Source organism: Myxocyprinus asiaticus, chromosome 26 (genome assembly GCF_019703515.2).
Source record: "Myxocyprinus asiaticus isolate MX2 ecotype Aquarium Trade chromosome 26, UBuf_Myxa_2, whole genome shotgun sequence".
NCBI classification, from domain to species: Eukaryota; Metazoa; Chordata; class Actinopteri; order Cypriniformes; family Catostomidae; genus Myxocyprinus; species Myxocyprinus asiaticus.
Genome location: NC_059369.1, coordinates 23620190 through 23644648, shown reverse-complemented (window position 1 = coordinate 23644648; position 24459 = coordinate 23620190). Strand labels below are relative to the sequence as shown.

The window sequence follows — 24459 nt, the reverse complement described above, 5'->3', positions numbered from 1 at the left end:
TTATTACACTCTTATGTTAATACAAACGAGATGTAATGGAAGCTTTCAATGTAAAAAAAAGTTTATTTTGAATACTTAAGATGTATTTTAGGCCCTATAAAGAGGTAACAAAAGAGAAGTCAGAATTTTAGTTTTTGTTCTTCCAGGACTGATATACTGGAACAGCTATCTTCTTAGAACTAACAAAACCTGATCCAACAAGTATCTAGTCTTAAAACTCAGTATGTACTCTTTCACTTCTTTCCTTTTGATGTCTTGCATTCTGTTTTGCTCTTGGTCTTTGACTTGGTCTCTGTTGATGACAGTGATGAGAGCTTTTTCTTGAGCTTGGCATCTTCAGCAGATGTTCTTCTGTTTCTTCTGGAGGATCTGGAGGTTCCAACTAGGCTTCTACCTTCATCCACTCTCTCTGTTGAATGCTTTTGGTTAACAATGTTCAGTGTGTCTTCTCGGTTCCAGATCAAAATGTTAAAGCCTGTAATTGTGTACAAGTTTCAAAGTTTTATAAATAAATCATGTAGCACTCCTGCCTTTCAATTTGGCAACCACTGTTTATAATCAATAAATTACAATAAAAACTTACCCATTCCAGATGCAAGTACATCCCCTGTTGGACTGAATTTGTTGAGCTGAAATAAAGTAAATTAACTTGCTATTATTTTTAGTATGTATAGTATATTTTAGAAATGTAGTATATCAGCAATAAATATCGTCAATGAAGTTTCTTGAAAATAATCCAGGGAGCAGTGTCTGCAATGTTATCATTTACATTCATACAAAGTCACTTAAAAATGGGGAACATCGTAAGGAATTTGTCCTACAAGAGTAAACAATACCTGCAGTACCGCACTACCAAGTTTCAGGAGTAGCTAGAGTAGTAAAGAAGCTACAGCAAAAGAAATAAATTCAGCAAAGTGAGAACAGATTTTTTTCTGATGGAAACAATATATGTTTAAGGCCAAAACATACGCTATGAAAGTACCTGAATGCAGGTGCTTCTAGCTAAGCAAGCTCCATTTTGTGCATTGTTGCATTCCAAAATGTGTCCGACCACAAGTCATAACACCATACAAATAAACATTGCATTCTCAACGTTGCCACAAGAGGCGCTATAGCAAACATCAGGGCTGTCCACTATCCACTCCTATTGTGAGTTTTCTGTTTCAAGCCATCTACTGTCATGATGACGAAGCAACAATTTAAAGAGAATATTGCTGAGTAAATAGGTTAAGGTCAACATATTTATAGCAACATACCTGAATAATAATAGTTTAATGGCACAGACTTTTGAATGACACTCTATCGCTCCCTTGAGTGCTGAGGTTTGTTACCGCTACCCTACCGCAAGAACACACGTTAAGCATGTTCAACTGGACTGCATGCTGGCAATGCGTTAGCCAAACTCGTATTAGCGTATGTCTCTGGTCTAAGTCTACTTAAAATGATTTATTACTAGTTCACCAAATCATTACAGCACACCGGAAGAGCATTGTAGTATTTTAAAATTATTGAAATGGAAAAGAATATAAGATTCTTACAGATATGATACCCGCTGCATTGGGGTCTCTCAGCTGATGCACAAGCCCACCAGTGTTTGCATCATAAATGTCAATAGTTCTCTTGTCATTGACCAGGACACGATCGTCAGGGTACCGGCCAGCCACAATGAGGTCATACATGGGATGCCAGGTTGCCTGAAATAAAAAATAAATGACAACTAAAATCTATAAATGTATTAGTCTTGGATCACTTAAAAATGACTATCAACTTGAAGCTTACAACAGAAGCTTACTGGAAAAAGACCAGCAAAAAAGGATTTCAGACCTTGATGGATGTTAGGTGCTGGAACTGCCTATGAGGATGAAGAATAATTTGATCAGGTTTAGACCAGTCATATGAGCAGTACACTCTGATCTGGTTCATTTGGTCTGTAGTAAGGAGCTTGGTGCTGTCAGTGGGATTGAAATACGCTGAAAGTATAGAAAGAATTACGTCAAGCCATTTAAAGGTATAGTTCACCCAAAAAAGATAATTCTCCCATCATTTACTTATCGTTATGCCATCTGAAACCAGTTTTTGTTCTGTGGAACACAAAGATTTTTTGAAGGATATATGACGTGTTTTTGTCCATACAATGCAAGTCAATGTGGTCTGAAACTTTCGAGCTCTAATCCATACAACTTGAGTGGTTTAATACGTCTTCTGAGGCGATATGATCGGTTATGGGTGAGAAAAAGGCCAAAATGTAACACTTTTCACTATAAATCTTGACATTTGCCGTCTCCTTGGTGCGTTCAGATAAACTGGTTCACACTTCCTAGAACATTACGCTTGCGCAGAGCACTGTACATGCAGAAGACATGGATTAAACCACTTGAAACTTATAGATTACCTTCATGCTCCTTTTATGTCCTTTTTGGAGCTTGAAAGTTTTGGACCCCACTGACATTTTATGGACAAAAACATATTTGACACGGTGACAGAAGCTTCCAATGCAAGAGAATGCAATGTATATACAAACATATACATTTAAACATATACACATATAGTGACAAAAAAAAAAAAAAAAATACAATAGTAAAATGTTTTATATACAGATATACAGTTATGTGCAGGTGATGTAATGTATTGAAAAAGAGGTATGATATGTTAAAGAATATAAATGAAATATGGTTATAAGTAGGAATGGATGGATTCAATATTGACCAAAGGAAAGTATCTGGGGGCAGTTTTAACTGTTCATGAGGTGGATGGCCTGAGGGAAAAAACTGTTCCTGTGCCTGGCTGTTCTGGTGCTCAGTGCTCTGTAGTTCCGGCCAGAGGGCAACAGTTTGAAAAGGAAGTGTGCTGGGTGAATGGGGTCAAGAGTGATTTACCAGCCCTTTTTGTTACTCTGGATGTGTACAGTTCTAGCAGGGTGGGTAGGGGAGTGCCAATAATCCTCTCAGCAGTCCAAACTATCTTTTGTCTTCTGATGTCTGACTTGGAAGCTGAACCAAACCAGACAGTTATAGAAGTGCAGAGGACAGACTCAATGACTGCGGAGTAGAACTGTATCAGCAGCGCCTGTGGCAGGCTGAACTTCCTCAGCTGGTGATGGAAGTACAACCTCTGCTGGGCCTTTTTCAAAATTGAGTCTATGTGGTTCTCCCACTTCAGGTCCTGTGAGATGGTAGTGCCCAGGAACCTGAATGACTCAACTGCTGCCACAGTGCTTTTCAGAATGGTGAGCAGGGTTAATGTTAGGGTGTTCCTCCTAAAGTCCACTGTCATCTCCACTGTTTTAAGCCTGTTCAGCTCCAGGTTGTTTTGATTGCACCAGACGGCCAGCTGTTCAACCTCCCTTCTGTATGCAGACTCATCGTCATCTTGGATGAGGCCGATGACTGTAGTGTCATCTGTGAACTTCAGGAGCTTGACAGAGGGGTCCTTGGCGGTGCAGTCATTTGTGTAGAGGGAAATGAGTAGTGGGGAGAGCACACATCCCTTGGGGAAACCAGTGCTTTAAGTGAATTTCCCCATTCTCACTAGCTGCTGCCTGTCTGTCAGAAAGCTGGTGATCCACTGACAGATAGAGCCGGGAACAGAGAGCTGGATTAATTAAGTCCATAGGAGAGCGGGGTTGATGGTGTTAAAAGCCGAACTGAAGTCAACAAATAGTATCCTTGCATAAGTCCCTGCTCTGTCTAGAATCTGTCTGTTGAAGTATGTAATGCAGTCCCATATTAACTGCATCATCCACAGACCTGTTTGCTCTATAAGCAAATTGAAGAGGATCCAGAAAGGGTTCAGTTATGTCCCTAAGGTGGGCCAACACCAGTCTCTCAAATGACTTCATGACCACAGACATTAGAGCGACAGGTCTGTAGTCATTAAGTCCTTGGATCTTGGGTTTCTTTGGGACAGGGATGATTGTGGAACGTTTGAAGCAGCAGGGAACTTCACACTGCTCCAGTGATCTGTTGAAGATTTGTGTGAAGATGGGGGCAAGCTGGCCAGCACAGGATTTTAGACAAGTGGGTGAAACACCATCTAGGCCCTGTGCTTTTCTTGTCTTCTGTTTCCGGAAGACCAGGCACACATCATCTTCACAGATCTTAAGTGCATGTTGAGTAGCAGGAGAGTAAATATTTGTGTACTGTGAAGGTCGGAGCAGGTGTGGGTTGTGTAACTGGGCTTTTCAAATCTACAGTAAAAACACATTCAAGTCATTAGCCAGTTGTTGAATCCCTACTGTAATGATGAGTCAACGGAGCTGAGATCCATGTGCAGCTTTAATAACAATAAACGTAGTAATACAGATAGGCAGGGGTCAATCACCAGCAACAGTAATATCCAAGGTAATCCAGAGAGGTTGTCAATAAACAGGCAAGAGGTCAGGACAGGAAGCAGACAATCACAGGTTATATCCAGGTAAACAAGGCAGTAATAGTAGGCAGGAAGCAACAGGTCAAAACAGGGTAAACAGTCCAGGATCATACACAGGAAATACAATAAACTCAGATAACGCTCAGAAATGTCAGCCAGGACAAGACAAGACTTCGCAATGAGAGAGAGTGAGTGCGAGTCTTAAATAGCTGAGTGGATTGGAAACAGGTGAACAGGTAATCATTGACAGGTATGGGGATTATGGGAAATGGAGTCCAGAGAGTTAAAGTCAATCCCCAGGTGGAGCCCTCTGGTGGTGAGCATGAGGAACAACAAAGGCAGGATTCATGACACCTACAGTGTTATGGGATGCTGTCTTGTAGTTGGTAAAGTCTTTCAGGGCTCTCCACAATGATGCAGGTTCGTTAGCTGAAAACTGTTTTTTCAGCTTTTCAGAATAGCTTCTTTTAGCCACTCTAATCTCCTTTGTCAGTCTGTATTTTGCCTGATTGTACAAGATTTTATCCCCACTTCTATAAGCATCCTCTTTGGCCTGACGAAGCTGTCTGAGTTTTTCTGTAAACCACGGTTTGTTGTATGTTGTATGTTAAATAAGTCCTAGTAGGAATGCACATGTCCTCACAGAAACTGCTATATGATGTCACAGTATCTTTGAGCTCGTCCAGGTCTGTGGCTGCAGCTACAAAAACACTCCAATCAATGCAGTCAAAGCAGGCTTGTAGTTCCAGCTCTGCTTCATTGGTCCATCTTTTTACAGTCTTTACTACAGGTTTAGCTGATTTTAGTTTCTGCCTGTAGGTCGGAAGAAGATGAACCAGACAGTGATCAGAGAGTCCTAAAGCTGCATGTGGGGCTGAGCGATATGCATACTTTATTGTTGTGTAGCAATGATCCAGTGTATTTCTGTCTCTGGTGGGGCATGTTCTGTGCTGTCTGTATTTGGACAGTTCACATGTGAGATTTGCCTTGTTAAAATCTCCAAGAATAATAATAAGCGAGTCTGGGTGTTGTAGCTCCGTGTCTGTGATCTGATCAGCCAGCTGTTGCAGCGCTGCGTTCACACACGTGTGTGGAGGTATATAGACACAAGAGCACACAAGGAAAACTCCCGCGGCACGCAGAAAGGCTTACAGTTTATGAAGAGCGCCTCTAAATTAGGACAGCACATCTTCTTCAGCGTTGTTACATCTGTACACCAACATTCACTGATGTAAAAACACGTTCCATCGCCTCTCGTTTTCCCCGTTAACTCAGTGGTGCGATCCGCTTTGAACAGCTGGAAGCCCAGCAGATCAGGACATTCGCACAACTCATAGAAGAGGCGCTGACCGGAATGGCTTCACTCAGCCAGGTTTCTGTGAAGCACTATGCAGCAGAATTTGCAAAGTCCTTATTTTTCCGGGTGAGGGGAATTCGTCTGTTTTGTTAGGAAGAGAGTTGAGATTCGCTAGATGGATGCTTGGCAGCGCGGTTCAAAAGCTGCACTGTTGGAGCTTGACCAGCGCGCTTCCCACGTTTGTGTCTTAGCGTGCTTGTACAGCAACGCAGCTCCTCCGACTTAAATGTCCAACAGAACGTCCGAATGATAAAAAACTGGTAAAAGATTGTCTGCCGTGTGCTGCCAAATATTTAGCAGCTCGTCTCTGGTAAAACTGATCGGAAATAAATTACTAAACACAGGACAAACAAACAAAAACAGCAAAAGAACTGGAGAGCTCCATACCGAGGCAGCCATCCGCGGCGGCATCTTAGATGTATATCTAAGAAAGAACGTTTGTTATGGCATTAGGGTGAATAAATGATGAGAGAATTTCTATATTCTATTCTTTTAACATCAAGTTAAATTTGTTTACTTTTAAGCCTATTGTACAACTGAGAGGCATAAACATGAAATTGGATTGATATCAACAACTTGATACAGTTTTGTTACTTTTCCCCCTCCTAACATATCAGTTCATACAGTCTCTTACCAGAATTGACTGGTTTCTCATGAGGCATTTCAGTAAGATAACTACTTTTGTCTTTAATATTTCTGAGGTCCCACAGTTTGACCGTAGCATCAACAGAGGATGTTGCCATCAGCCAATCACAACGAGGGTTGAATTCTGCATGGGTCACTTTTCCTTTGTGAAGCTTCTCATTGAAAATCTAAATATGTGGCAAAAATAGATGTTCTAGAGAATGTCAGACAGCATTGTACTTAATTTCTGGCAAAGAAAATGGGTTTTAATTATTTTCCAAACTAACCGCATGTCCATCCAGGCCGAGCAGGAGAAGTCTTCCATTATTGTCCCCAGTCACAAGCATCTGACGGCTCACAGACACGTCCACACAGCAGTACCAGTAACTGCAGCAGGAGTGTGACATATGAGGTATTGAAACCATATACACATTTTGAATGTACAGAACTGTGCAAAAGTTTTAGTCACTTGTGAAAAATGTTGCATAGTGAGGATGTCTTCAAAAATAATGTCATAAATACTTTTAATTTATCAATTAATAGAATAGCATAGGATTCATAGACAATTGGAAGAGTTTTTGGGGAAGACCTGACCTGCTAAAGAGAGACGGACTCCATCCCTACAGGGAAGGTGACGCTCTCCTCTCTAGTAATATGGCTCATAGTCTTAATAGTGATAGTATTTGACTAACTAGGGCCCAGGTCAGGAAGCAGACAAACTGGCTAATCCGAACGTCTGTTAGCTGCCTTGAGACATCACACAGGTCACATAAACTACAACACATAGAGAATGAATGACTTATATATCATATAGAGTCTGTGTATGTTCCCCAAACTATCAAACACAAAACCCTCATTAAGTCATTTAGAAAAAATCTGATTGATGTCAAACTTGAAAATAACAAAACAAAAAAAAGATAAACAACATATAAAAGGTAGGGCTACTAAACATTAGATTTTTTTTATTATCCAAATCACTAATTATAAATGAAATTATTACAGATCATGGTTTGGATTCGCTCTGTTTGACTGAAACCTGGATTAAAACTGAGTCTAAATGAGACTACTCCCTCATGTTATTGTTATAAACATGAGCCTTGTCTGAAAGGTCGAGGAGGAGGTGTTGCTACAATTTACAGTGATATTTTTAGTTAATCAAAGGTCTGGATATCCACCGATCAGCCACAACATTAAAACCACCTGCCTAACATTGTGCAAGTCCCCCTCCTGCTGCCAAAACAGCGCCAACCTGCATCTCAGAATAGCATTCTCCGAGCTGCTTTTCTTCTCACCACAATTGTATAGAGCGGTTATCTGTGTTACTGTAGACTTTTTAAAGTTAGAACCAGTCTGGCCATTCTCTGTTGACCTCTCTCATCAACAAGGCATTTCCATCTGCAGAACTGCCGCTCACTGGATGTTTTTTTGTTTTTGGCACCATTCTGAGAAAATTCTAGAGACTGTTGTGTGTGAAAATCCCAGGAGATCAGCAGTTACAGAAATATTAAATCCAGCTCATCTGGCACCAACAATCATCCATGCAATTATCTAATAAGCCAATCATGTGGCAGCAATGCAGTGCATACAATCATGAAGATACGGGTCAGGAGCTTGACAGAATGGGGAAAAAATGTGATCTCAATTATTTGGACAGTGGCATGATTGTTGGTGCCAGTTGGGCTGGACTGAGTATTTCTGTAACTGCTGATCTAAATGATATAATCAAAATCATCAGAAACAAAATTGGAATTACGCATCCATCTGACTGATACCCAACTTTATATTTCTTCGAAACCCGTAGAAATTTCACAGTTCTCCAAATTAACAGAGTGTATAAATTATTTCAAAGAGTGGATGGCTTGAAATTTCATTCTACTAAATTCCGATAAAACAGAAGTACTAATTATTGGAACAAAAACCTAAAAAAAAAATAAGACGCTAAAATATAATATGACTCTTGATGGATATACTGTAACGTCAACTTCTATAGCAAAACATTTTCGGAACTCAGACCCACAATCTCAGTTTAAGTCTAGACTACAGACTTATCCATTCAGCCAGGCATACAACTAATTTATCCCTCAATTCATAGCTATGCTGCTTTAGTTAGGTCTGCCTGAACCGAAACACTTCTCTTATTCTTTAACCCTGCTTTAAAGTGAATGGCATCTACGCTAATTTTTTTCCTTGGGATTTTATCCAGAGTTTGGCAGAGTCTGCCAGATCCATCTCCGGTCCTGCCTGACTCCCACTGTGTCGCAGCGTAATGATGACCAACTGCAGCATGTGCCAGCCAGACTTCACTTCAGTCTACTAAGACAGACTAATAATAGAACAGGGCTCCCTGTTCTATTCTATTCTATTCAAAAAAGGAATGTTTAGGAGTCTAATGTATATTTCCTATTGACACTTAAGCTGAAGATATATTGTAAATATAACCATCTTAAGACAAATGTTTTTGTGAATCATCTTATGTGCCAAAGACTTTTGCACAGTACTGTATATTACAAGGAACAGTTCACCCAAAAATTATAATTCTCTCATCTCATCCGGCCACGCCCTCCTCCTTGTCACAATTACCTTTATGTCCATTTCGAAGCTTGAAAGTTTGCTCCCTATTCACTTACATTGTATGGATACATTAACATCACATCGCCTTTAAAATACCTTTGTTTGTGTTCCATGGAAGAAAGAAGGTCATGCGAGTTTGAGATGACATAAAGGTGAGTAAATGAGAGAATTATAATTTTTGGGTGAACTATTCCTTTAGCATTTCAGTATTATGTAGTAATTCAATACTAAAAAAAGCAGTAGTGAAGTTTCAATATAATTGTTGAGACAGTGATTAAGTGTGGCAAGAAATCTAAGACAAACCATCAATCAATCAATCTATATAGCATGGATAAAGCCACTCGGCAGAACAGCAATTTGCAATTAACATTAGCATAAACATCACCCCATAAAAATAATGTAATTTCCCAATACTGCTGAGCAATTCACAACAGTTCTTCAAAGCACACAAGCAGTGTCCTCACCAAAGATCATGGTGGTCATGGCCACAGACTGGGGTACGAGAAAGTATCTGACTTGGGAGTAGGGCTGCAACTAACATTTATTTTGATAATCGACTAATCTAACGATTATTAGAACGATTATTCAGCGATTGTTGCAACAATTAATCATTAGCTCCTAACCGAATATTCAACTTGTGCCCCGACTTAAAATGTTGTATTAAATGTGCTTGCTAACAATACAGAGGACAAATTCATCTTTTAAAAATACCTCTAAATGACATTCACTGAATTAAAGGGGGAAAAAAAATAATTTTTATTAAGTTTATTTCAGTAAAAAAATTCACTGCAAAAAATCATTTTTTTATCAAGTGTTTTTGTCTTGTTTTCCATTTTAAATAGTCTAAAAATCCTTAAACAAGATACATTTACTTGAGAGGAACATAAGATATTTAGACTTGCTTTGAGAATGTATCTTAAATATAAGTGTATTTTGTATACAAGTGTATTTTTTCCCACTTTGTTATACTTTTGCAAGAGCAGTAAAGACAAAATATACTTATTCAAGATCTATTCTCTAAAAGCAAGTCTAAATATCTTATATGCTTCTCAGGTGAATGCATCTTTTTCTAAAGGATTTTTAGACATTTTAAAATATTTGTATTTTTAAATGTTATATACAACATTCTCAGATAACAATTTTTTATTCTGCAGTATAGCTGCTAAAGAAAATGTACGTTGTTTTAAAGGAGTTTTAGATATTATTTTTGGAAACAAGCCAAAGCAAAAACAAATCAAAAACGTATTTTGTTGCAGTGTATAATGTGGCGAAAACTCTCATCTTTTGGTTCACTTCTATCCATCTTTAACTCACAAAAAAAAAAAAAAAAAAACTCTTTCGTATTAATAAAGCTGCGTATTACCAATTTTCTTCACGATGAAATGCACAGTGACATATTATGATTCAATAAATCGTGAGCCATCACGTTATAATCTAGTTGCAGCAAGCACGAGCGCTCGGGACGAGCGTCCCCGCGACAGAGTGTGCATCAGCCGGGTGCAGTTTCAATCTCTTCCCCCTTAGATCAGGACATTCGCACAACTCATAGAAGAGGCGCCGACCGCATGGGTGTAGAATACGCGGGGGATGCGGGGGACATGTCCCCCCCATTTTAAATCAAACCAAAGTGCCAGTTTCGGAGTTTTTAGTTATTTACATGACCTGCTTCCTTATTATTTGAACTTTAACAAAGCTATAACGCATTAAATAGAACTATATTAAAGATGTAACGCCGGGGTGTTTCCATTAAAGACCCTCGACACGCAAGTTTTGCTTCAGCAGAGCGGCAGCTCCAGCTCCACCTATTTCACAAACGAGAGTGCTTCTGTATTTATTTATTTTGTATTATTCCCTCATACTTTGTGACCTACATCACCTGAAGGTGTTTGGAAAGTTTGGAGTGCATCTGAACTGTGAGCATTTTTCTTCCTCTCCTCAGTCAGGCACGAGCTGCAGTGCTGCTCTCACGCGTCATCATTAGAGTTTCATATGATCTCACAAGATCAAACGACTATTCGTCAATGGAAATTTTTGTCTTCAATTTTTTTTATTGTTAACGTTGTCGATAACGTCTACTAATCGTTTCAGCCCTACCTGGGAGGCCCTCAAAACTCTGCATGGTGAGTGTGCCATCACCAGATGCAACAAAGATTTTGGACACATCTGTAAGGCAAAACTTCATCTCCCCAATAAAGTCACCAGCCCCCTTCTGCGTGCACACAAATAGACAAACATAAGCTTTTTAGATACTAAGCTGAATAAAGTGCAGCCACAACAGTCAGTGGTGAGGCAGGACGACTGGTCTAAAACGTAAGCATACATTTATACAGTGTGGCAGCAGGGGTGTGGTCAAGCGTCCGTCTGGAGAGGGAGAAAGTGGTATGGGTGCTTGCACCTGAGCTAGATTATGTGTAACACCTGTCTCTAATTCCAGTGAGCATGGGGAGAGCGGCATATAAGCAGCCACACCACCAGCAGAGGAGAGAGAGAGAGTTTGGCACAAGGAAGGCCACGGTGCTCCTGAAGCTGTTGTTGGCGATGGGAAACCCCACGCACGGGGAACTGGCTTTGGAGGCAGGACTCCTCGCCTCCGCGGGGCAGGAACGGGCTCTGGTGAGAGAGCAGAGTGAGAGAGAGAGGGGAGGGTGAAGAGATCGGGGAAAACATAGGGGAGGGGGAGAGAGAGTGGGAGGGCTCTTCCGCCCTCTGGTACGCCGCCAAATGGTCCTCCGCCAGTCGAACGGCTTCCTCAAGCGACACCGGGCGGTGGCACTGGTCCCACTCCGCCGTTCCTCTTGGCAGTCGATGGATTAACTGCTCCAGTACCACCTGGTCGACAACTCCTGTGACATCATGATCCCCCGCCAGCAGCCATTTCAGGCAGGCGTCTCAGAGCCGTTGGGTAAAAGCAAACGGGCGGGCGGTCTTCTCCAGCTTCATGGATCGGAAGAGCTGCCGACACTGCTCTGGGCTACAACCAACCCGCTGCAGGATGGACTTCTTCAGGTCTTCGTAGGCCAGGAGGTTAGCCGCCGGCAGTTGTTGTGCCGCAAGCTGGGCTTCCCCGGACAGCAACGGGAGGAGCCGGGCCGCCCACTGATCTCGCGGCCAGATCTCTGCGGTCCTCTCGAACAAGTCGAGGAAGGCTTCCGGGTCGTCTTCCGTCCCCATCTTTAGAAGTGTGGGTGGGGGCAGGGGGCTGTGGTTGTCCGGGGTTGCGGCCGGGGCTCTGCTTGAGCTCGCAGGATCTCAAAAAACTGGCGGTCTTGGTCTTGACGCAGCTCAAGCAGGGATTGTTGGTGCGACTGGTGTAGGCTTGCGAGGGATTGAGGATCTCGGCCAACTGCGAGGATTCCATGGGGCGTACTTCAGATCTCCCAGGTTTCGGCACCAGTGTAACAACTTCACAGCAGAAGGGAAGGAGAACACAGGGAAGCGGGTTTTCCAGGCTCAGGTAAGACTTTTAATCGGCCACTTCAGTACTTTACAACTTCACAAACTCATCAGCTTCACAGGCACGTAGTTACTTAAACACATCAGCTTCACAAATACAACAGAACGAACGTAACAGCTTCAGGAGCACCGTGGCCTTCCTTGCGCCAGACTCTCTCTCTCCCTCTGCTGGTGGCGTGGCTGCTTATATGCCGCTCTCCCCATGCTCACTGGAATTAGAGACAGGTGTTACACATAATCTAGCTCAGGTGCAAGTGCCCTTACCGCTTTCTCTCTCTCCGGACGGACGCTTGACCATGCCCCCGCTGCCACATACAGCAACTAAACCAACACAACATTGACCGCAACCAAACATGCAGTCATTCAAAGTACAAAATATATGTAAATGACAACCATAAAACACACACTAACATGCACAATACTGTACCTTCATATTACACACCACATTACACCATGACCACCTTATTTATAAAAAAAAAAAAAAAAATGTACAAGACGAATGTGGAATTAACATCCTTATTTTAGATCACTTTAACATTACATTTAATATGAAAGCTACTTAATCAATGCTCAATAAAAGGAGACAATGAACGTAGCACAACTCATTAAAAAACATGTCAAATTAATGCTACATATACAAAAATAAGATAGACTGTATCTTCCAGTCTATCACAGGGTTTGTTATTCAGCTTCATACCAATCAGGAGACCTCAGGAGCACAAAGTAAAATTATACACTTCATTCAATGCCCACTCCATCTATGACATGGAATTAAGTTTCATGCCTTGATTGTAAGACAAGAGTGTGATACGATTTTTTCCCCCCACCCCAAGTATTAAAGGAGTAAGCTTCAAAATGAGGTGTTTCACCTATATCAAAATTACACCTTCTCAAAGATATTATTGTCCTATACTTCTGTGCTGGATCTCAGTGATCAAAACATCACACTGTCTCTCTCTTTCTAGTCCGCACTAGAGCTGAAAAAGTCACAGAAAACTATGCTAAACTTCAAACACTCCAGTGTAATTAGTAAGAATATACAGTCAAGTTCTTTCATTCTCAAGAACCAACTTAAACAAATACTGATAGCTAATGTTGCAAACTTTGTGGTATAATTTAGCACAGAATGCAAGTGTCAATCAACAAGACAGAGGTATTAGATATCTGGAATTTTCTGTGTGTGTTTTTGTTTTGTTTTTTAAAGCAATAGGGAGAGCAGAGCAGCCATAGCTGCTAACAAAAGAACTTGCTTACTCCCATGAATTTGTTTGGGCAAAGACTTGTATAACCGATCCACTGAAATCCCGCAGGGTGGTGGCACCACAAATAGATGAGGTGAACAGCTGATTGGTATTGAATTGGTTAAACTTCATGCCTGTTATCGAGTCTCCAGCACCCATCTAGACAGAGAACAGAGGGGAAAATCTGAGCGGTTGCCAAAACAGCATCCTTTATTGTAAATAGTGGAAATCTGAAAACTTTACTTTTACTCTACACTTATTTACAGATGTACATAATACACTGCAATAGACAAGCTATTTGCACATTAATATTTATGGTAAATGTAGTGAATTGTAAGTGAATTAACAAATCACTGATATGAGTATACTAAACTGCAAAAGCACACAGAAATTTCACAATACAGTGATTTCACTATAAAGCACTAGAGATCACTCACTTTGATCCAGCTTACCCCCTGTATGAATGTTGTCTTATTCAGCGCATCACAATCCCAAAGGATGATGTCTCCACCCTTGGAGCCCACAGCAACAGTGGTGGAATGGGTGGGGTGCCAATCTAGACATGTGACCCTCCGGTCAAAGGGGCTGGCTGTGCGGTGCAGTTTGTAGCCTCTTAGCGAGCGTTTGAAAGGCTCCTGCAGACACTGTAACACAGGAGGGAGTAATCACTTTGTATATAAAAGACAAACAAACAAATAAGGTAACTAATAATTACTTAATGCACACAGATTGTAAATGTGCTGTAGATATAAAGTATATAGGGGAGACCAGGGCTAGTTGTCACATGGGGAAGTTGTCAAAAGAGCGATATCTCAATAACTTTAAGATTTGGAATCAAAAGTCCAATTGCCCAAATGTCCGTTTTCTCTAGCAGTGGATTTGTATGTTGGTTTGAAACTCCAAATTTAAAAGCCTATTAAATTAGAATATTTTTTGTAAAATCTACCCTCTAAACAAACTTTTCACTATTTCACTATATTTTTGTTACAGCTCTTGAGTATACAAGCGAACATAATCAAACCTTGCTGGTATACTTACAGGCAAGGGTCAACTTTATTATGAAGGCAGATTTTACCAAAAGGTTCAAATATGTTCTTAGAACAATGGTATTTTTCATGAAGTTCAGGTCAGAGCACGTTGTCAAATTTTTATCTAGGGGTATTTTGTCATATGTCTTAAAATGTTATACATTTATATAATTGATTAATTATACATTTGTTAGCCGAAACAAATTTTGATAGCCTAAACTATTTTTTTGATATTTTTGTACATTACCTTATTCATTTTTGATGTTCCATTAATAATTTTGTGTTTGATAATAGTCGTACTTTTTAAAATTTAGCCTAAAACACAAAACAATTACTTGAATACAACTCTTCTATGATGAACATGTTGTCAATTACGGAGTTCAAAATTCATTTTGATATTTTTTTCTGGGATTTAAAATAAAAAGTCACGTGTTTTAAGATTAAGAGTTAAAAAAATACAATCAATGTCTCATTAAAAGCTGAAATTCTTGGAAAAAGAAATGCTGGCATGAGTAGTGCAGAATGATCTCTCTGGTGATGTGGCCGTGGCCAAGCGACGTCTGTGGAGAGCGAGGCCGGGAAAGGAAGAGCGGTAAGGATTGACACCTGTGGGAAATTATCTCTAACAGCTGTTCTGTGTTACAGTGACAGCTGGAGAGGGATAAGAGGGCAGTCCAGACCGCCAGAGGGGGAGAGAGAGACACATGCAGCAGAGTGATTGTGTGTGCATTGTTGCTGAAAAACAAAACCCTTTGTGTGTAGACTGAAAAGCATGGAAAATAAAAGCTGACGTGGATTGTTTATCCGGCTCCCGCTTCCTCCTTCACAAAGAGAGTTAAAGAACCTGTCACAATCTTTTATAACTATTTCTCCCAAAAAAAATAAAAAAAGCAGTGAAACAATTTGGTTTTGAAATATTTATATTAACATATATTAATATTTGAATAACCTTTGTCAACCAAATAAAAGTCAGGTGTAACCAACATGGTAGGTTGCAATTTTGTTGTCTTGTGACAAAAGCCTCCACATAAAACAAAGACGACTCCTTTAGACCCTCAAAAAAAAATTTTTTTTGCGAAAAGGCACATTTTTGTTCAAGTCATATGGAGAAACCATGCTAAATATATATTCTTGACTTAAAAATGCATGATATTTGAACCTTGAAAAATGTGTTTGAAAACTTTTAAAATTAAAGATTACGTTGCGTGCACTTGTGTGTATTCAAAGTGCAAGGAAAAGAGTTTAATACCTTTTACTTGATGGTTAAACCACATGACATTTTTAAAGTCATAAAATCTATTTATTTATTTATTTTTTTGTTGTAGAAAATGCTATATCTAATATCCTGTATAATGCTATATGTAACCAAATTGGACACAAAGATTACATTTCTACGAACCAGACACGTTTATAAACTATATTTTTAAAACATTTCTCTCTGTTACCATCTCGGACAACCTTACTTGTCAACGACCCAGTGACAACTTACCCCCCATAGTGTGGCAACAAGCCCAGCTATTGGGGCAAGTTGTCACAAAAGGTCAACGTGTGTTCAATCCTGGGCAATATTGATGAAAATGTTCACTAGCTTTTTTGTAACCAAGATTTCAAGGTATGTGGCTATGCAAAGGTAGACTTTCAAAAATAAACCTATCCTGATAAATATTCGCTGAAGACTGAAGTAAACAATTTGACAACTAGCTCCTCGATATATAATTTAGCAGCACTACATGTTTGCATTTACCTGGCGCAGATGATGAGAATGGATGCTCTGTCCCAAGGAGCTTTTGTAGATGTAGTGAAGTATACTTGTTTGGCCCAATTTCTTATGACCTCCAATCAATTTCACACTTGCCTGTATGAAGGTTTCTGTTACATAAGAAAAATAATTAGACAAACAAAACACATAACACAAACAAAGAGAGCTTGCCATTATATATGATCATCCTGTGCTCATTACGCAATCATTGGTATAACAAATTGCAACATTGGAGGATATATTAGATATGCTTCATCATAACGCATATATGATTAATAATAGCTTTGTTCGCCCGTTTTTGATGGTGCCTTGCCTTCTCTATGAGCTTTCGGCTTCTTGGAGAGAGTTTGAGCAGACTCATCATTCAGTCTTTTCTTCGTGGTCTGCCACGAAGCAGACGAGTCTGTCTGAGCCCTTCTTCCTCTCGCCATGTGAAGTTTACTTTCTGTATGAAGAAACTCAACAACGGGACTTTAAATGTCAAAATTGCATCGCTACCGGGTAACACATAAAGACAAATTGTACATACGATCGACTGGAACCATGAGGCTACTTTCTTACCTGCAAATAGTGTCTAGCTATCTAAACTACATTCACCATTGCATGCAGTCATTCGTTACATTCGCAGAACCCCGTAGATCAACACAGCTACACGTGCACGGACACGCATTTTGGCTCCGAATCACTGACTTATGGAACCGATTGTTTTGTAACTGTTGAGCGCGATATAGAGTTTAACCACTAGATGGCGCTAGATCTCGGCAAGTCTTAACGTTCCATTTAGATTTAAAAGCTGCACAAAGTAAATAAATAGATAGATTTTGTAAGTCCTACAACGCATTTTCATATTCTCTGAATATAAACAGAAAACGAACTACTGTAAGAATATGCATAAAAATGTTAAGGTTGCATTGAATGTTTAATTATCCCTTCAGTATGCTGCAGATAAGCCTGCGGACAACAATTGTCCCCTAAATAAATGATTTATATAGATCCTTAATCCCCATCTATCTACAGAGCTAAGCTAAAAAGCGTTCTTTTTTGGCCCACGCGTCGCGTTGCACGCGTGTAGTGTAAACGCCTGGGATACGGCATCTTGGATACGGTGCGTGCGGGATGTGCAGGTTGACCAATCACAGAAGCGCAGGGACCTACAGCTGACAACGAAAACAAAGAAAGGCATGTTTTTCTCTCAGTGGTGTCGCCACTCACTGCCAGGACCGAAAATCAAACATTCACTGTATGTTGTTTGTTCAGTACACACACTGAAAGCACACCTACACCTGACGGTAAGCATGCAAAATAATGTTTATATTGAAAACTGTTGTGTTTTGCGAGATAAAACGCAGTATAGCAACAATAACTTAAGATATTTCTTAGGATTGTTTTCGAGCGTGTTCCTTCATAGCTGTGTCACGCCTCTCTACCGCTGTGGATATAACAAATAATTCAAGAAGATGTGAATTTCTCAAGGCATTTGCAGTTTGAACTTAAGTTGTCCCACGTGTACTTGATTATGAGTGATGAGTGTCACTTTAAACTGCACGGTTGTCAGTTTAGAAAGTAGGGGAAGATGGGGACGGATGATGTGTATCTATATATTTTACAATTTAAAAGTGAATGAACATTGTTCTTAAGGGGGGCGTCTTACCCCATATTACCCTACTTGTTATACATCAGATTTGGTATGACGATTTGGAAGTATCCACACACATTTCCTTTTGTACACTGATTAAACTCTAAATCTATATTTGGAATCAGTAGATGGTAAAGCAAAATAAAAACTATATTTGAGGTCTTTGGTTTTGGGAAAGTGTGCTTGGTTAAAAAAAAAAAATCTTAATTGCTTCGGTAATAATATAAAAAACAAGAAATAATGCAAATTGATGCTCCCTCGGACCTTACTTGAAATAAAAAAATAAAAAAAGAGAGAGATAATTTTATGTAAAAAAAAACAACAACAACAAAAAAAGCAAAAAATGACCGCAAGCATTAAATACTTAGACGTTCCCAAAGAACTATGGTGTTTGAGAATGCCCATACACTTGGATTGGAATTCACAGGTTCTGTCTTTATTCATATAGGACTTGGTCATGCTGGTCCAACTGCAACAATTAGCAGTGTATTTTGCTTAAGATTGTGACTATTTTGATTGACCAGTTAAATTAAAGTACTTGTGCCTCGAATGGTTTTAGTGTCAAGTTCAGAGTTTAGGTTTTTCTAGCATAAAGTAGCTGCCACAACTGTAACAGGCATGTTCCTCTGTTGAGCACATTGTTCACCAATTAATGATATTGCACAATGTGGGTAAGTTACATTCACAACAGTTTTGGACCAGATATATGGTGAGCATATTCTCTGCTGTTTTTTCCCATATGAGCTTGTGTGTACACCAGTCATATATTACTGTTAGAGTTTAGCTCCTCCCTTTCATGTCTGTTGAACAATGATTAATCAGTTGAAGGTTTTACTACCTAACAGTAAATGTCTTATATATATATCTACAGGGTTGGGGAGTAACGGAATACATGTAACGGGATTATGTATTTAAAATACAAAATATAAGTAACTGTATTCCACTACAGTTACAATTTAAATCATTGGTATTTAGAATACAGTATTTTGATTACTGAAGAGATTACTTTTTATTTAATTGTCATTTGTTTCATTTGATATTTAGTCCTTTCAGATGGAAAAGCATTTATACATATAAATGATGCGATCCAAAGTGCATTTGAACAGCGGTGAAACACTTTCTTATGAAGTGTTACATTCATACGAGCAGACAGAGAAGTACGTTTGAAGTAAGTTTGGAGCAGAAGAAATAGAAATAAACCTTGTGTAAATTTCAGCTTTACGCTAAGCTAAAATGCTATTTCTAGCCATTTTACATGCACGTTACCAGGCACGATCATATTTGTTTATCAAGAAAATTCATGTTGGATCATAATTTCTTTTTTTCTAGTAAGACCTTTGATATTAGGGCAAAAATCATATTCTTAATAATAATTTTTGTACTGTTTTCCTGTAAAAAATATCTAAAAATCCTTAAAACAAGATCAGTTTGATTGATCTTGTTTTAGAAACAACACTGCATAAGATATTTAGGTTTTTCAGAGAATATATTTTTAACATGTGTATTTTGTCTTACTGTACTGGTAAACTGAGTTTTTATATTCAAAACAAGTGAAAAAATCTACCAGTGCTGAAGAAGTAATCCAAAGTATTTAGAATACGTTACTGACCTTGAGTAATCTAATGGAATACGTTACAAATTACATTTTATTTCATGTATTCTGTAATCTGTAGTGGAATACATTTCAAAAGTAACCCTCCCAACTCTAAATATATATATATTATATATATACACACACACACATACAGTACTGTGCAGAAGTTTTAAGCACTAAAATGTTGCATAGTGAGGATGTCTTCAAAAATAATGACATAAATAGTTTTAATGTATCACTTAATGTCATACAAAGTCCAATAAACATAAAAAAAGCTATCAATATTCGGTGTGACCACCTTTGCCTTTAAAATAGCACCAGTACACCTGGACACAGTTTTTCTTGGTAGTTGGCAGATAGGATGTTCCAAGCTTCTTTGAGAATTCGCCACAAGTGTGTGTGTATATATAAATATATATATATATATAATTTTTTTTTTTTTTTTTAAAGAACAGACAGATGTGTCCAAGATTTTTCAATAGATCTGTTCTCCTCAGCTCCCACCCCTAAGGTGTGTGAGTTAATAATCTACTGACATTTTTTAACTTGAGGTTGAGATGGTAATTTTCACTTTGCTGTTTATCTGTGAGAATAAATTTAAGAATAATAGGGGTTTAATCATTACATTTGTGTTTATTCAAGCAGGTACTTTTGCTGCCACAGTGTTTATAACTAGGCTTAGATAATGCTATTTATTGCACTGCTGTTCATAACAGCTTTGTAAAAGGCCATTGGAGACATTTAATCATTCCATAGGCAATATCCTGAGACACAGACAGCTTGTTTGGCTTAACACTTCACTTTGGTTGTTCTTATGTAACTAATAACTTTCATTTACTTATTTTTTATTCATATTAACAGATTTGCCGTGTATTCACATTTTCATGATTTGTGTTACACTAACTTTGTGTACAAGATGTAATTTATGGACTCAAAAATGTACTATTGAAATTACTTTTTGTAGGTGCACTTAGAGAGGGGTCTAACATAAGTGTACTAAAAGTTGAGTTAATGACTGGACAGTGAGGCACTCAGTGGAACAGTAAAGAAAACTTCCAAATTAATCACAAGGAACCAAGGACCTCTGTAGATGGCAGACGGTCTCTTCACCTTGTGACTGCTGGTGTCTTACTTTACCATGCTCAATCTCATCAAGCTACCTCAAGTGTTCACCATCAACCAAGTTCCAAAGGTAGGCATGTTTTTCAATGCTGATGTTAAATCGGAAGGAACAGAGCCGGTCCAAGCCTTTTGGGGACCCTAAGCAAAAACTTGTGTTGGGGCCCCTGTCAGTATGTTTATAACACTAATTATAATGTCTTTGACAGTGTGGGGCCAGGCTACCCCTGGTGGATTGGGAGCCCTAAGCATCTTGCTTAGTTTGCCTATAGAGAGGACCGGCACTGGGAAGGAATGTCAATGCATAGTGATGAAGTTGTTACACATTTTTTTTTACTTGATTACTTTAATTTGTCTCTTCATAGGTCTTCCATGAGGATGGCATCATGTCTGGGTACCGCCACCCGTGCAGCTCTGCCAAAGACTGTGTACTTAGTCTTTTCCAGCTAACAAATGAGACCCTTAATATCTGGACTCATTTTCTGCCTACCTGGTAAATTACATTTTCTTGTTTTAAAAGATAAAGAATTCACAAGAAACTTGAGTCAAGCTTAATTATATTTATTTAAATAATTCACATTAATGGGAGGGCCTGGGAAGCTCAGCAAGTATTGACTCTGACTACCACCCCTGGAGTTCGAATCCAGGGCGTGCTGAGTGACTCCAGCCAGGTCTCCTAAGCAACCAAATTGGCCCAGTTGCTAGGGAGGGTAGAGTTACATGGGGGTAACCTCCATGTGGTCGCTATAATGTGGTTCATTCTCGGTGGGATGCGTGGTGAGTTAGCGTGAAGCCTCCACGTGCTATGTCTCCACGGTAATGCGCTCAACAAGCCACGTGATAAAATGCGCAGATCGACGGTCTCAGATGCGGAGGCAACTGAGATTCATCCTCCGCCACCCAGATTGAGGCGAGTCACTACGCCACCACGAGAACTTAGCACATTGGGAATTGGGCATTCAATAATTCACATTAATGTATCCTTCAAATTTCTTGCATTATTGTTATCAATTAAGCGATGTATTTGTACATAGGGAAACAATGAGTAAATTGAGTAAAATATACATTCATCTTTGTGATGAGATAACATAATAACATGAGAGTTGTTACTGAAAACTTGAAAACATTTAATATTTTAAAAATATCTTTTAGGTGGAATTTCACCAAGTATATGTTAATAAGAATGAGCAAGCAGTTATACTTCCACTGTTATATCACTTAATTTTAAAATTCAGTTTATATTGTTGCATTTTTGGGGGACGTTATGGCTTTGACACGTTGTTGCATTTTTCAGTTGTAAGATAATGCATGGTCTTGTTTTGCAAGGTTTTTCTTATGGAAACTGCTGATGGTAGTGCTGGTGCAGGGTTACTGGCAGGATCCGTTCACCTGGCCCCTACTGGTGTTCCTGCTGTCATGCTGTGTGTACCCACTCGCGTCCAGCTGTGCTCACACCTTCAGCACTATGTCGGAACAGGCCAGGCACATCTGCTTCTTCTTTGATTATGGAGCACTCAGCTTTTACAGCCTTGGTAGAGTTTATTATAGAACTATTCAGGACAGATCTTTAGATAATTGTTTCCACATTATGCAATGCATCCTTGCAAATACCTAGGTTTAGATAAAAACAGCCCAAGTCAAGATCATTCTGTGCTTTGAAAGTTTTTTTGCTTCTTGTGTTTCTGTTTATTTGTGTTTGTTCATCAAAAGGTTCTGCCATTACCTACTCCTCATACACATTTCCAGATAAATGGATTAATAGCACTTTCCATAAATACTATGTTCCTATAGCTGTTGTCAACTCTGTTGTCTCCACTGCAATGGCCTGCTACTCAAGGTAGGATATGTATTAAATGAATACACCCTGTAATTCTAGCAAGAGGTAGCAATATTTTCACCTGAACCGAAATTGAATTGAAGTTAAAAATATGTATTAGAATTGATATCGTCCTAAAATGGTAGCCCATTGACCAAAAGTCAAGACTAAATATTTGTCTTTATTTTTTAGACTTGGTTTGCCATTCTTTCAGTATAATTATCACAGCATTAAAAGGTGATTTCCCTTTGTATTTTAATCCAGATATATTTGAATTAAAAAATGAATTGTCAATTTTCTGATGAAAAAACAAATGTATGCTCTTTTAGGTCTTCAGGGAAATTAGATGAGAAATTCTGCAAATGTCTGCGGATAATGGCCTTTGTCTATCCTTATCTCTTTGACAATATCCCTCTCTTTTATAGAGTAAGTGTTTTGGCTGAGTTTAAAAATCATACATTTTGTACAGACTATTATTGATTTTGAAATTGAGATAATTGAATTTCCACCACTGTTCAGTTCATATAGCTTGGATAGTGCAAATTTGAGGTACTTATAAATGGCTTTCCTAACTTCCTTTTCAGATTTTTGTGTGCGCTGGTGAGGGTTGTACTGTAAATGAGGCCAATACGGTTCACTACCAGCACACAGCACTGGCCGCTCTCACAAGCTTTCTTTTTGCCACACACCTGCCTGAACGGTTGGCTCCTGGCAGTTTTGACTACATAGGTACAAGTACAGACCAATGGATACACCTGAAACTAAAGCATCATGAAGTGAAAATACAATGCCAGTGGCTAAAATTGTAAACTACTGTAAACTGTATTAATTCTAAATTATGGTATTTTTATGCATCCTTCACAGGTCACAGTCATCAGCTGTTCCACGTGTTTGCTATTTTTGGCACATATTTCCAGATGACTGCTATTGAACTGGACATGGCTGCACGGAGGCAGTGGCTTCATGCTCATTTGCCACCAATCACCCTTTCAAACACTGTAGGAGCTGCATTCCTTTGTGCGGCCAGCAGTCTTTGTGTACTCTATGTCTTCAGTATGGCACTTTACTCCACCAGAGGCATGAAATAAATTAGTTAAGTAATAAAAGTGACAAATTAATTCGATTTTTAACTCATGGCAACCAAATTAGTTTCCCCAAAAACTGACTGAAAATGTACTGTTTATATTGTAGCCATACTGTATGTGTCTAATGGAAGCACTTGCTCATGAACCGCATGAGATTTTATTTAATCTGGAAGACACAAATAAGGGAACCTGTTGAAGACTGTAAAATGTATAAATAGATTGTCTGTTTGATTAATTTGTTTTGAATGTTGTTCGTCAACTTTGGTACATGAATCAGATTTGATATATACATATATATATTATTGTTTTTTACATCAGTGCCTTTTTATAATCAATCATTTTGAACACTGTGTAAAGTCTTGCTTATAAATTAATGATTGTCTGTTTGAAAAATGTTTTTTGTAAAAAATTAGATTTTTTTTTTCTACATCAGTATCTTTAATATTTACACAATTGTGAAACATTTCCATGATTTGATGCACATGAATCAAATTTAATTTTTTACATCAATGGCTTTATAATCAGCATTTTTTTCTTGTCTCTGTATGTGTAAAATTTAACTTATAAATAAATACAGTTTTTGTTGTTTGTAAATAAAAAGTTGTTATTGCTATTTGTTCCTAAATGAAACTATGCAATGTAAAATATATTTCATTGTAAAAACTACACATCAAAGATGCAGAAATTAGTTGTTCTGCAGAGTAGGCAACATACAGTTTTATTCAATGCCACAAGAACACAGAAGAGATGTGTTTGTACAAGTCATATTAATATAATAATTAATATTGCCAGAGAAAATAATTCTACA

General features: G+C 38.8%; 2 protein-coding genes across 5 annotated transcripts; one reads left to right on the top strand and one right to left on the bottom strand.

The window, feature by feature from the left end:
• Positions 1-233: 233 nt before the first annotated feature.
• LOC127416687 (DNA damage-binding protein 2-like) lies at positions 234-17109 on the bottom strand. Of its 3 annotated transcripts, none has more exons than XM_051656193.1 (11): positions 16963-17109; positions 16715-16859; positions 16387-16511; positions 14067-14258; positions 13628-13773; positions 6637-6736; positions 6360-6537; positions 1825-1970; positions 1539-1694; positions 584-629; positions 234-475 (listed from the first exon to the last, which is right to left on the bottom strand). In XM_051656193.1, the coding sequence occupies exons 2-11, from the start codon at positions 16830-16832 to the stop codon at positions 234-236; spliced, it is 1449 nt and encodes a 482-aa protein (XP_051512153.1). In that variant the 5' UTR covers positions 16833-16859; positions 16963-17109. The 3 variants fall into 3 exon arrangements, with proteins under 3 accessions (XP_051512153.1, XP_051512155.1, XP_051512154.1); XM_051656195.1 differs by having other exon boundaries at positions 16715-16846; positions 16963-17086; XM_051656194.1 differs by having other exon boundaries at positions 16715-16872; positions 16963-17082.
• Positions 17110-17601: 492 nt separating this feature from the next.
• On the top strand, positions 17602-24171 carry paqr5a (progestin and adipoQ receptor family member Va). Of its 2 annotated transcripts, XM_051656199.1 has the most exons (9): positions 17602-17690; positions 20596-20823; positions 21116-21243; positions 22077-22282; positions 22461-22587; positions 22759-22803; positions 22896-22992; positions 23151-23295; positions 23431-24171. In XM_051656199.1, the coding sequence occupies exons 2-9, from the start codon at positions 20770-20772 to the stop codon at positions 23652-23654; spliced, it is 1026 nt and encodes a 341-aa protein (XP_051512159.1). In that variant the 5' UTR covers positions 17602-17690; positions 20596-20769; the 3' UTR covers positions 23655-24171. The 2 variants fall into 2 exon arrangements, with proteins under 2 accessions (XP_051512159.1, XP_051512160.1); XM_051656200.1 differs by lacking the exon at positions 17602-17690 and having other exon boundaries at positions 19738-20823.
• The last annotated feature ends 288 nt before the right edge of the window (positions 24172-24459 follow it).

What these genes read in the sequence shown, in the direction of transcription:
- LOC127416687 (XM_051656193.1), bottom strand. Translation starts at nt 16,832, where the DNA reads ATGGCGAGAGGAAGAAGGGCTCAGACAGACTCGTCTGCTTCGTGGCAG. An exon ending in TCGGCCTGGATGGACATGCG is followed by an intron (nt 6,538 to 6,636) that starts GTTAGTTTGGAA and finishes CCACATATTTAG; the next exon opens with ATTTTCAATGAGAAGCTTCA. An exon ending in TGTACTTGCATCTGGAATGG is followed by an intron (nt 476 to 583) that starts GTAAGTTTTTAT and finishes ACACAATTACAG; the next exon opens with GCTTTAACATTTTGATCTGG.
- paqr5a (XM_051656199.1), top strand. Translation starts at nt 20,770, where the DNA reads ATGCTCAATCTCATCAAGCTACCTCAAGTGTTCACCATCAACCAAGTT. An exon ending in ACTCATTTTCTGCCTACCTG is followed by an intron (nt 21,244 to 22,076) that starts GTAAATTACATT and finishes TTGTTTTGCAAG; the next exon opens with GTTTTTCTTATGGAAACTGC. An exon ending in AATTATCACAGCATTAAAAG is followed by an intron (nt 22,804 to 22,895) that starts GTGATTTCCCTT and finishes ATGCTCTTTTAG; the next exon opens with GTCTTCAGGGAAATTAGATG.